The following is a 13,066-nucleotide window of genomic DNA, read 5'->3' as shown; positions in this document are numbered from 1 at the left end:
TTCATAATTATTTCTATTAAATGGCAAATTAGTATCAATTAGTATCAATCAAATTAGTACCAATTGACCAAGTAAACATTGGCATGTAACATTGCAATTCTTTATGCAGCTCAATCTGCCAAGCACTTTAATGTATAGCTTTAAAATTGCTTCTATTAACTGACATTTGAATTTAATTATATTTTCCTGAATGAAAATTAAACTTTTCCAGATACAAAGAAAGAGCTCTCTCAAGAGAATAGTCACCACCTTTTAGACACAAAAAGCATATTCTCGTATTTTAGTTCCTAGATAATGTTAGATTGTTAGATTCTCAACAAATAAGAAATTAGGAAAAATGTTCTGCAGATAGGATAAGTTTATGTGATTATCTTAATTTTCTAAATAAATTAAAATAATTAGCACACTGAATTATATTTTAGGAAGGAAGAAAAGCAGATAATAAATAAGAAAAGAAGCAATCAAGTAAAAAATAAGGAGTTATATTATGATTTAGAAATTTTAATTCTACATCTTTGCAGAAGAACAACAGCAAGAAGCCTCAGAACATTGCCATCTGTGTGTATCAGAGTTTTCATGGGAAGCCAAACTAACAGTTCATCACCAAAAAGGCTCTAGTTCAGACTCCTCTTGCATCACACCTAGAAAGAGATTAGAATTTCTGACTTGTCCATTTATGATGAGGCTGAGCAATATTATAGTATGAAATAAAACCTGTGTAGTGTTGCTAAGTCGATTGCATTTTACTTTTAGTCCAGGAAGGATCAATTATTCTTCTTGTGCTGGTTTTCATATCCAAAATAAATGAAAACTTGTTTTTGTTTATGAATACATAGAGAAAATTCAGTTTTAAATTTTACTAAGAAGATAGATGGTAGCTAAGAGAAAAACTTGCACAATAATTGTAAGAATAATGTCCACCGCAACATAAAAGAGGAAGCTTGTTTACCTCTGGTTTTCACCTGTGTATATATACATATTACTATTATTTTAACACAACCACCATGTCCTTACAGTGCCTTAAGGAAACTGAATCATTGTTAATTAATTATGCGACTAGACTTTGCTTAGAAGTTCTTTACTTTTCTTCATTAGCATAAGTTTCTCAGGTATATTTAAATATGATGTTTGTGACATGTTCTGGGCACTTGATAAAAAGTATTTGAGGGCTGGGGATATAGCCTAGTGGCAAGAGTGCCTGCCTCGGATACACGAGGCCCTAGGTTCGATTCCCCAGCACCACATATACAGAAAACGGCCAGAAGCGGCGCTGTGGCTCAAGTGGCAGAGTGCTAGCCTTGAGCAGGAAGAAGCCAGGGACAGTGCTCAAGCCCTGAGTCCAAGGCCCAGGACTGGCCAAAAAAAAAAAAAGTATTTGAGCTAATATCTAATCAGTTACAATCTTTGCCAGAAATGTTATACAAAAGACTATTACAGAAAGAAGCCATATATCTTATGGGAATATATTTGCTTCGCTCCAAAAAACCATGATCTTAAATAAATAACATAGATAAGGTGTCATTAAAATCATAAAATGTCTGTCCCAATTCCCAAGAGATAATGAAAAATAGTTTAATTACCATCAAGGTGCTCTTTGATGTAATTTTCTTTGCCACTACCTGAACATTAAAGAATGTGCAAAATTAAGTTTCTCCTATTTCAATGCTTAGGAACTACTGGTCAAAACTTAGTACTCAAAATCCATCTCACATAAATTCAGCAAAACAAGTATTAAGTAATAATTTGTTTGAGAAGACTTGAGCTCTACATCTTTTGGCATAAAGAAAATCACAATGAAATACAGGCTGAGAGATCAGTACTTATTTTCTTGGCTACTGTCTTACAATGATTTTGGACACGTTTCTTAAAATTGTTACACAGAAGTGTTTTATTAACTAGAAAATGAGTGAATGGACATGATGCATTCTAAATTCCATTTCCATTCTCAATGAGCCAACAGTTTTCAGTGGTGCTGTGATTTAAACTCACACTTGCTAGGCAGGTGTTCTACTACTTGAACAGAGCCATTTCATGCCCCTTTCCAGATTTTTCTTACTTTAGTTGTTTTGCAGATAGGATCTTCCAGCTTTAACAAAGTTAGCATACTTTTGATCCTCTGAGGATCAAGGATCCTATTGATCCAATTATTTTCAAAATTCCTAGAAAGATCTGACCAAAATATCTAAGAAAAATATCAGACCAAGTCGAATTTCAAAATAAATTTGACTATACAAACGATGAATTGACAGCATTTCTTCATTTATAAAGATAACATACAGAATAGAACTGTGTGTTTTATTTAATTTTCTCTAGAGAATATGCCAGATAACAAAACATAAGCCTGGAAAACAAATAAATTTAATAACCTAGAATGTTCCTTATTTTTCCATTTTACTTTTTATTTAATACATAAATTTGTGTGCTACTTCTTTGTTTCAAAACACTTGGATTCTTATTACAGGGATATAATTTGGAATTGTAAATTGAGTAGCTGGAAATTGAGGTTGTTTGCTCTTTAGTCATTGCCTGCAATTCTATAGATTACCACTATGTGTCAGTACTCTTCCTGCAACATCAGTTTTCTATTAGTTTTGTTTCTTCATAGTTGTACATATTTAATTGATAGAAGTCTTTTACATGTGTTATACTAATTTAAGACCACAGAGCAAATAATATGAAAAATAAGTTTGTTCCAGTTGCTCCTATTCTAGCTGCTTCTGAGAACTCCCACAAACTATTTTTCTTCTAATAGTTGTGTGTTTTTAAAAATAACTTTCTCATTTTCTTTGTAGAGATCAATGTTTGACTCAGGTCTTTTGCTGGGTTTATTTTCAAATTATCTTTGCCTATTGCAAATTAAAACTCACATGGTCTGGCATAAATTTTTTTCACTTAGAGAAATGGTACAAATATTTTTTTTTCCTGTTATGGGGCTTGACCTCAAGGCCTGGGTGCTGTCCTTGAGCTCTTTTGCTCAAGGCTAGTGCTCTACCAATTTGAGCCATCGCTCTGCTTCTGGCTTTTGAGTGCTTAGAGATGAGTCTCACTGGGACTTTTCTTCTTGAACTGGCTTTGAACCACAATCCTTGAGTAGCTGGGATTACAGGCATGAGCCATCAGCATCCAGTGGGGCAAGCATTCTTAAATAGAGATTTCAAGTTAAATTTATCACATAAACCAGTGATAATATGCTAGAACACCTTCCTGAATTACAGCATGTAGGAAGATTAATGATGTCTGTCAAAGGTAGGGGCTTGGGGCATTGTAACACCTGCCAGATATTTGTCACCCCTTGTCTTGATTGATAATAAAACCAATAAGTTATAAGTATTTAGGAAAATGAAGAAGTAAGTGTAAAATTTAGGCAAATGTAGGACATGGAATCTAAGAATCTGAACTGCTAATCTATACCCCTAAGGTTGATAATGAGGTGGCTTCTAGCTTTTAGCTTTGTAGTTATATTTTACTCAGCCTAATTAAAAAGTCATATATATGTGTGTATATATATATATATATATATATGCTAAGGCTGATACTATTGAGTTTTGATTTTCCTGATGCTGTATATGAAAGCCACACTAAATAGCTTAATTAAAACTCATAGCTAGACTGATTCTTCACCTGACATTCAGAAAAAGACAACCTGTTTGGTGTAATAAATGTGTAAAGCTACAGTGGACACAACACAGTAAAACAAAGACAGATTTTTGAAAACTATATGAGACATTACAACAGATTATAAAACATGAAGCTCAGATTGACAGTAACAGCCCCTCAAGAGAAATTTGAAAAAAGAGAGAATAAGTTGTTTTTACCTCATTGGGAACACCAGGAGAATGATCTTGAACATAGTCCAGAGCCTTTTTAGGAGGCTGGGTGGAGACGAACCACACAGGCAGAGATTCAGAGATGGAATGGAGGAGAATCAATGGCAGCAAGGAATGAACATGGGGAAAAGGTGAAAACAGTTAGAAATTGAGTGTTGAGAGCATCAGATACACACACAGAAGAACACAAATGGAACAAAATGGGGTAGCCTAGGAGAAAGAGTGCAGTGTATGTAACTATCCTCAAGCACTGGGCAAAATTGATGGTGTTCCATTAGTATATTTATAAAACTCATCTTACCAAATAAAAATGAACAGTTCTAGACTTTGGTCACAGAGGGATGCAAGTATATTAAAGGAGCAAGTGGAGAGCATGCTAGCCAGTTTCCCTTATGTGGCTTAAAAATGTTGATAGAAACAGTGGATCATTTAGGTTTAGTGCACAAATTGGTATAGTCCCTGTAGACTCTTAACAGCAATAACAACACATATATAATAAAGTGATGCAATGGCTTCCCTATGAGATAAAATGCATAAAACTAGGAGACAACTTAGAGAAAAATGAGAGAAATATCTCTCTCATTAAGTTCTTTGGTTTGTATTCCTCAACTATCATGTTTGATACAGTTTGACAAAATGTAATTGATCTACACAAATGTCTTCACATTTTAATGAACAAAACCCATAACTACCCACTATGTAACATATGATATGTCTAAAGTGTGTACCATAAAAGTGTATCATAGGTTCCAAGAGTGATTAAAACAAAAACCTCTGACTTCTCATCAGAATTGTGATGCTGTGTATTTGACATGTTATTGAGCAGTGGAATTCTTACAAAACGTGACTGACAAATCAAATTCACTGCTTTAGCCGGCATTACTCTATACTAAAGGAAGTTGTAATTTGAAGCTTGAGACTAAGCAATTACCCTAAAGTTCAATCAGGGAATTTTCTCTGGTGGGTGTCTGGGAATAATATAATAATGGCTTTCACTACCAAGACTAGAAATAAAGTTCCACAGCGGTTCTGTTTTTAATTTCTTTATATTCCTACTGTCAGATCTGATATTTTATAGGGGGAATAATCTGATAACATATTAGAGTGATGATTGCCCAAAAGGTTTGATGTTGTTGTTGTTAATGGTTTTCAACAGGCCTAAGATTAACTTCTCATTTTGCCAGTTACAATTTTGGGCAAATTTCTTAACCCTTTTTGGCTAGTTTTGTCCTTATTAACCTAGTGATTCAGAACCACTCTCAAGTGGTTTGAGGATTCCTTAGCACATAGGAATTATAGTAATTATTATAAATGTTCAGGGAGTAGATCACAATGAACTGTAAACAAATACACATCTTCTATAAAGTCTTAATTATTCCCTAGATATTCCAAGAAAGAAACTACCTGAACATGTTAAATCTGTGATTAGTTAGATATAAAGTAATCCCAACTCATAATTTGGTAAAGCCATGTAAGAGATCTTCCGCCATGTTTACCCATCAAAGCAGAATGATAGTTGTGTGCATTTTCTGGGTCCAGCTTTGTTCTTTGTATGTCACGGCCCTCTTCCAATAATGATATATTTAATAAACCAAACAACATTCTCCTATTTGTCTTATAGTAATAGGCTAGCCTCACTTACCGGGCGTCCAAACTCCAGTTCTGAAAAGAATTTATACCAGGGCTCATTTTCTAAATCTATGTCATCTGGATTTATGCGATCAGTCTAGAGCAGATGTGAAGGAAAAGGGAAGGAAAAGGCACACTGAGCGAAGTGAGGGAACCCGGCGTGGGATGACAAACACTGTGCATTCACACACAAACATGCACCCACTCTCGTCCGACAAATCTCAGCAGGAGAGAATGGAGGAAGCAAAGTAAAATGAGTAAAATTAGGAGATGAAGGTGAGTGACAATGGCGTTGCTTGGGTCCCTTGTTATTTCCTGGGTTCACCATTGCTAATTCTCTCCTTGCCTTGATACACGAATGGAAAACTCACAGGGCAGAGGCAATGGGCATTGGGTGTTAAAACATTAGGATCTTGAAATCGACTCAATCAAGGCACCCAAGGGTGTTACTGGGCCAGTCACTCCATTATGCCTGTCCCCCTGAATGCTGATTGGCACTCCCAACACAAGGGGCTGAAATCTGGGCAATTCCCTCCAGAACAGGCATCTGAGGAGCTCTGGGTGGGGCAGGGAAAGGTTGGGGAGAGGAATCCGGGTATTGGGGAGCAATTTGGGGGTCTATTGGTATGATGGAGAGTCCAGAGGCTAGGTATCAAGGAAAAGGGGCAGCCCGACTCTGACTGGCTAAGTCTTTTTAGCCCCTGGACAACGCAGGCTACCCTTCCATAGCAACAGGCAAGCGGGGGTGGGGGAGGGGTGGGGAGAGGAGAAGGTTGGAGAAGGAAGGAGCTCACCCGGGTGGGAGAGAGCGCAGGGGCGCAGGAGCCAGGCCTGGGGATGGCACTCCGGGGCGGAGGGGAAGGGCTACCCAGCCCTTCTCCAACTTCTCCATAGGGTGAGGTGGATAGAGGCTTCCGGCCAGGTTCCCTTGGGACAGGTGTCGGAGATGTTGGGAGAGGGGGCTGAAAAAAAGAGGGGGTGACGGGAGACACTGATTCATTAGATAGGAGTTCTCCGTGGAATCCCCAGGGCATCAGATGGCAGGGCCTTGTCCCCTGCTTTTACGTCTGGGAGAAAGGAAACAAGCGAAGGAGACTAGATTCCTCGGGGAATTGCATAGATGGAAAAATCAGAATCTCCTGGAAAGCGAGGAAAGATCGCCTTTCCTGAGACGCCCCAAGACTGACCCTTTCCATGCCTTCTTTAGATGGGGGTGGGAGTAAGGGGGCCCGAGAACGCTAGGATGCAATCCCACCTTCGCTTCCCTGTCATTCCGATTTAGAGAAAAATCTAATTTTTTATGATTTTTTTTTTTTTGCTCAGCTCCTCGGGGATTTTCTGAATGTTGTAGTTAAGATAGAAAAACTAAGAGTGTTAAACAGTTTGAGAAACTGTATACGATTTCTTTAGTAATAAAAACCAGACACCCCTACATAGCCCAGTGATAGTCTTAATATATATTCACATAATATATACTTGACTAGATTAATTCAAGCTGTGGATTTTGCATAAATGCTGGGCACTTCAAGTTTTATATGTGCATCACTACTTTTTGATAGTTATTACATGAGCTTAATTAAATGTGATACTACTAAACAACAGTTTATATTAAGTCATAAAAATTATGAAAAAAATTATTTGGCTCCCTAAAAGCTTTTTTCCCTTGCTAGGAGACAAGCTGTGACTCCAGGGACTTATTTCCAGAGGGTTCTTAATCCATCAGTACTTTGAAGCCATTCCGTATTATTTTCATAGAATTCCACGTTTTCCAGTTAGTAATTACAACTTAGGTCTGAAAGAAATGCTCTATAACTTTTGAACTGTTGAGGCTTTCAAATATCACATAGTCCAACACAAGTCACTATTTGACATGAACTTGTTATAGTGTTTTATTGTCTCATTACATTTACAATGGTCTTGTTAATGATACATAGTCTATGTTAAGTGATATATTAAACCCAAAATGTTTTCTGTGAGGTAACTTAGTCGTAGTGTAGCTTAGTTTCAGTGTTTTATAATGGAAGATTGTAAAAGTAACTACATACAAGGCTAGACAACTTTGAGGATTGTATGTACTAGTGCAAAGGTCTAACTTATCCAACACTGTAGCCATCATCACTATAAAGACTGCTGTAAGTCTGTGAAATGTTTATGAGAAGACTAAATGTTAAAAGCAATATAGCCATGCACTTCAAACTAGATAAGAAGGCATTGAAAGCTGCTCTTTCTTTGATCATAGTAAAGAATTGTGTAGAGAAAATATTCTATCTTATATGGGAAATGTTGCAGAAATTCTGGGATATTTCCCCTTCTACATGCCAGTATTATTTTTTTTACTGATATTTCAGAAGTAACAGGTTAGTAGAAAGAAAACATTCAAGTAACTAATCTACTATTTTATAATTAATTAAAAAATTGACTTGGTAGCTGCAAAACTCAGACTTGGCTATTTATAGAATGTCATTTTACTTCAATTTTTTTTTTTTTTTTGGCCAGTCCTGGGCCTTGGACTCCGGGCCTGAGCACTGTCCCTGGCTTCTTCCCGCTCAAGGCTAGCACTCTGCCACTTGAGCCACAGCGCCGCTTCTGGCCGTTTTTCTGTATATGTGGTGCTGGGGAATCGAACCTAGGGCCTTGTGTATCCGAGGCAGGCACTCTTGCCACTAGGCTATATCCCCAGCCCTCAATTTTTTTTTTTAGCTTTTGAAAGTAATTTTTATTGGGTGACAGTAAAATGATAGCAATGGTTTTTATTTACTTATTTAGTGCAGTTGTTTGGTTTTGGACAGAGGTTCACCACTTAGCCTAGACTTACTGCAAATATTTAGTTCATTTTAGATGAAGTGAGTAATTATTTAAGAGGATTGTTTGGTGGAGCTGTTTCTTGGGTTATTAACATTTGAAAATTTCAGTACTTTTTGCCCTTCAGAAATGCATACTATTTCTTTCACAGGAAACTAACTTCTAATTCTTTCAACTGTGATATATTCTAATATTGATGTAGTTACTGATTACTAATTCTTGATTTTATGATTTTGCTTTCAGGCACAGTAATGGAGGGAGAGAGAAACTTGTTTTATAAGATACAAATTTGCTTAAAAACAAACAGCAGAGGGCAGTAATATGATTAAACACAGAAGTGTAGCTATTTCCATTTTAACTTCACTGTGACTTGCACCTTAAGAAAATGTACAACAAATGGATAGATTAAATTCTGGTTCATCAAATTCTTTTACAATAAAGTATGGAAAAAGAATAAGAGCATCTATCATTCTGCATCATACCCTCTAATAGCAAACTGCATTAATTACATGCTTGTCTACTACAAATCCAACTTACAAGGTTCCATTTATTAGAATCCATGATGATAAATAACAGAAAGAAAACACTGAGGAATAATGACTAATCATCAATAACTTTGGGACATTGCAGATCATGTATGCAGAGCCTTTAAATAAAGTTTAAATGGCAGGACTGGAGAGTAGCTGACCTGTTGAGAATCTTTTTAGTAAAGTAAAGCTTAAATACATTATGCTGCAGTCCGAGGCTAGTAATAAGGCACACAGAAACCTCACAGTGATTAGTGAGACACACACAGAAGGCCAACCAACAAAAATGGATATATGATAATAATCTCACTAATTCAATATTTCCCTTCTGCAATATAGAAATTCCTTTGTGTTCTATATAAATACTAACAAGAAACACATTGAAAAGTCTGATTAGGTTTTATCTAATTTTTAATAAACTCTGTAAGAGCATAAATACTAATATACATGTTCTTAACTTTATTTTCTTACTTACTACAAATCTGAAGTTGGGCACTGATGGTACATTCCTGTAATCCTAGCTACTCAGAAGGCTGAGATCTGTGGACTGTGGTTGAAAGCCAGCTGACACTGTGAGACTCTTATCTTCAATTAACCATAAAAAGCAAGAAGGGGAGCCATGGCTCAAGTGGTAGAGTGCTACCCTTGATGAAAAAAACAATAACTCAGGGACAGCACCAAGACCTGCACCCAAAATAAAAACTATCTGGTAAATCACTGCTTAACATTAATACTGTGTTAGTCACTAGGGCAAGAAAAAGTATTTAAGAAATATAGATTGTACAAGAAATGTACCTACTGCTTTACGTATGAAACTAACCCTTCTGTATATCACTTTGACAATAAATAAGTAATTATTCAGAAAAAAAGAAATATAATGTTTAAGTTATCTAAGATTGAGAATTTTTAAAAGACTTTTTATATAGTTTGGCAACACACAGCTGAGTTTGTGGTTATAGAAATCCTAGTGGTATTGGGGAAGATTCCTCCTATATGTTGTTCCAAACAAAACAAAAGTGCCCATGTTTTCCTTCTTAAACAATATACATGCATTAGCTTTTAAGTTTTAATGCCTTGGTTTTTTTATATTTATTGAGACACCATAATAAATTCTATATACATTGTTAGTTGGGATAGTTCTTTATGGTTCAAACCATCAGATAAAATGCTCAGTATTTTATAATTTTAGATTAGTTGCCAATTTTTTGATAAAGAAGCTTATCTTCAATGATGGGTTAAATTGCATTTTAACTATACATAGGCCTTCTGATGCTTATCTCTGGTTATTTAGTAACTGCAGGGAAATATAACATTTCCGTTTTTAAAAAATTTATGTTTTGCTTATGTGGTACCAAGGAATTGAACCCAGGGCCTCATGTATGTTAGGCAAGCAATCTATCACTAAGCTACATTCCCAGCATCCCCCACACTTTTTTTAAAAATCTTGTTAAATACAGAGTCCCCAAACAAACGCTCTCTTAAAATTAGAAAAAAGTTAATTTAGCTCTTCTATAAACATATACAATGTAGATGATATGTAAAGCTTGTTTTTACTCTAATCCCAGTAAATAATTGTTTTAATTATCTCAAGATAAATAAATTGTGGGAATATGGTTCTGATTTGTGGATAAACCATTTAAAGATTAAATCCCAGGTGACTAAAAAGTTTTTTCTGCATAAAACATTAAATCAACATACAAATCTATAATTAACTGAATATTTATGAACTTCAAAGAAATGCCCTTATTTTTTGTTTCTTATTAAAGAACATAAATATGCCATTGATGCCTAAAGAAGAACTGATTTTTGTTTGGTTTTGTTTTGGGCCAGGAGTTGGGAAGACATTTGCTCAATCAGTGTTGCCATCTCTACTTCCTTTGTACTCTAAGGAAAAAGGGAAACTGTGAGCTACAATTATTAAGGGCAGAGTGTTGATTCTCTTGCATACCTTGATGGAGCCTCATTGGGCCTTTTATAAATGGAAATGTACAGATTTCATTGATAAGCAATAGAACAAAGATTCAGTCTCTTTCTAGTCTTCACCACTAACTGCAAAGGTAAAACCTGTGCTCATCCCTTCACTCATGCTAGACATTGTGCTAGTGTGAGACACAAGCTCACAGCAGATAGGATTCCTATGAAGGTCTCAAACAGGTGAGCTGGCCAGTGTAGAAGAGCTATACAGATAAAAGACCTCAGCTGACCAGGGGTGCACAGCTGGCGGAGCTTTAAACCTAGTGTCGAGAAGGAGCAAGTCCAGGGAGAGTGTGGGACTGGGCTGAGGTGTAAAGGATGGGATGGACTTTTCTATGAGAGAGGAGAGGTGGTGACAAGAGCTTCCTGGCAAAGGGAATATATTGACAAAGATCCAGCAAAAAGGGGACTGAAAGTTCACTGTGTATCTGGAGTGCAGGGGGATGGGAGGGTGGGAAGAGGGATGAGGCTGGGGTCAGCCTGGGGCAAATCATAATTTTTTTAATTAAATAAATTATGTTAAGGGTTTGGATTTTGCAAGAAGAGGAGGGGAAATTTTGATGCTGAAGGTTCCATACAGATTTTCTAAAGATTACTCTAGAAGTGGTAAGGACACTGGTCTAGAAAAGTAGAGAAATGTGTCAGGTCATTGTTGTTAACCACATGACAGATAATTTTGAACTGGAAAAGCGAAATGGATTGGATTCTCTGTTCATTTGAAGAGAGAGGAAGGAATCATATGATGCTTAAGAAAACTGGAGCAGATTAGAAAGGATACGATAATGGCATTTGCAGGGAAATGGATGGAACTAGAATAAATCATGTTGAGCAAAATAAGCCAAGATCAGAGAAACAAACAGCACATGGTTTCCGTGACATGCGAAAGTTAGATTTAAAATGCAATAAGATATGACAAAGTAAACTTGACTCAAGACACCCATACATGGTAAGACCAAAAGAGGATAGTCTTAGGTGAAAAGCACCAAACTGTAACACCCAAGCACCTCTTCATATGTACATAAAATAATATGCAGAATGAAAAGAACCCCAAAGATAAGGAAACAAAGGGCATCTTCTTAATTTGTCTTATTGTTTTTAGATGACTATTCTTTACCTCATACATGGTTTATACATGTGTACATCTGAGGGAAGGTGGGAGGATGGCACGGAATCAGTGGAAAGCAGATGAAAAAGCACAACAGAGGGGCCCATCAGCTACACTGGGCATTGATGAAAGTGAACTTAACAACTCAAGAGTGTTGATGGGAGGGAAGGAATGAGAAAGAGGGAACAACTGATACTACGCAAAAGGAAAGAAATGTGCGTATCACCTCATATGTGTAAAGGTAACCCCATTGCATATCACCTCATCACCTCTAAAACAACAAATGCGCGCGTGTGTGTATGTGTGTGAAAATTGGGCAAGTGTAGGGGTTGTCTAAGAATTCAAAAGCACAGTTCAAAAGAATTCTTATGGGCTGGGAATGTGGCTTAGGAGTAGAGTGCTTGCCTAGCATGCACGAAGCCCTGGGTTTGATTCCTCAGCACCACTTAAACAGAAAAAGCTGGAAGTGGCTCTGTGTCTCAAGAGGTAGAATGATAGACTTGAGCAAAAAGAAGCCAGTGACAGTGCTCAGGCCCTGAGTCCAAGCCCCAGGACTGGCAAAAAAAAAAGAAAGAAAGAAAGAAAGAAAAAGAATTCCTAGCTGGCTTGTATAACTTTCAAAAATTAAAAATAAAATGCAAAAAGAAATGATCTCACACTGTTACAAGGAAAAACAGACAAAAAATGCTTTCCTACGCCTTGAAGTTCCTAAGACGTTTCCTTTGCTGTTATGGCTTCTTCACCTTGTATGTTCATGACACCTAGTTCCTTTGTCAACAATATTAATATGTGGCCAGTCTCTGCCATCCCACGGTCAATCTAGCTGTTTATATTTCTGATTTATAGAGGCAATGAAAGATTGAATTTTTAAAAAAGATTAGACATGTATAATGTATCTGATTGGACATATATAGCATACATAATTAGATGTATATATGTCTAATTATATACTAGAAAGATTAGTTCTATAACAAAAATACTTGGTTCAAATAACATACATGACTCACACAATCCATTTTTATAATACTGGCACCAGCAATGCTCTTCAGGAGAAACCTAAGGCTTATAGTTTTTCCTGTTTCTTCATAAGATGTCCATTCTGATTTCCCACCACATTTTTAGGTTCTTTCTACTTTTGCCTTCTTTTTGGCTGGAGGAATCAGAGTCTCGAGCAAATCTCTGGGCTCCTGATCATTCTCTCT

At 36.5% G+C, this 13,066-nt stretch overlaps 1 protein-coding gene across 20 annotated transcripts in view; it reads right to left on the bottom strand.

Annotated features, from left to right (window-relative positions):
• Sorbs2 (sorbin and SH3 domain containing 2) overlaps nt 1-13,066 on the bottom strand; it is a 204,050-nt gene that overhangs the window by 41,356 nt on the left and 149,628 nt on the right. For 9 of the 20 annotated variants that reach the window (XM_048330679.1, XM_048330678.1, XM_048330683.1 and 6 more), the window contains 3 exons: nt 6,251-6,418; nt 5,470-5,553; nt 3,816-3,872 (listed from right to left, as the gene is read on the bottom strand). The exons of 5 other annotated variants lie outside the window; for them this stretch is intronic. In XM_048330679.1, the coding sequence (XP_048186636.1) occupies nt 3,816-3,872; nt 5,470-5,553; nt 6,251-6,418 (309 nt within the window). The remainder of the gene's footprint in view (nt 1-3,815; nt 3,873-5,469; nt 5,554-6,250; nt 6,419-13,066) is intronic. 6 more of the 20 variants (XM_048330681.1, XM_048330684.1, XM_048330685.1 and 3 more) reach the window with 2 other exon arrangements.

The sequence above is a fragment of the Perognathus longimembris genome, chromosome 21 (assembly GCF_023159225.1).
Source record: "Perognathus longimembris pacificus isolate PPM17 chromosome 21, ASM2315922v1, whole genome shotgun sequence".
Classification (NCBI taxonomy): Eukaryota; Metazoa; Chordata; class Mammalia; order Rodentia; family Heteromyidae; genus Perognathus; species Perognathus longimembris.
The sequence above is the reverse complement of the archived record's forward strand: the minus strand, read 5'-3'. Positions and strand labels throughout refer to the sequence as shown.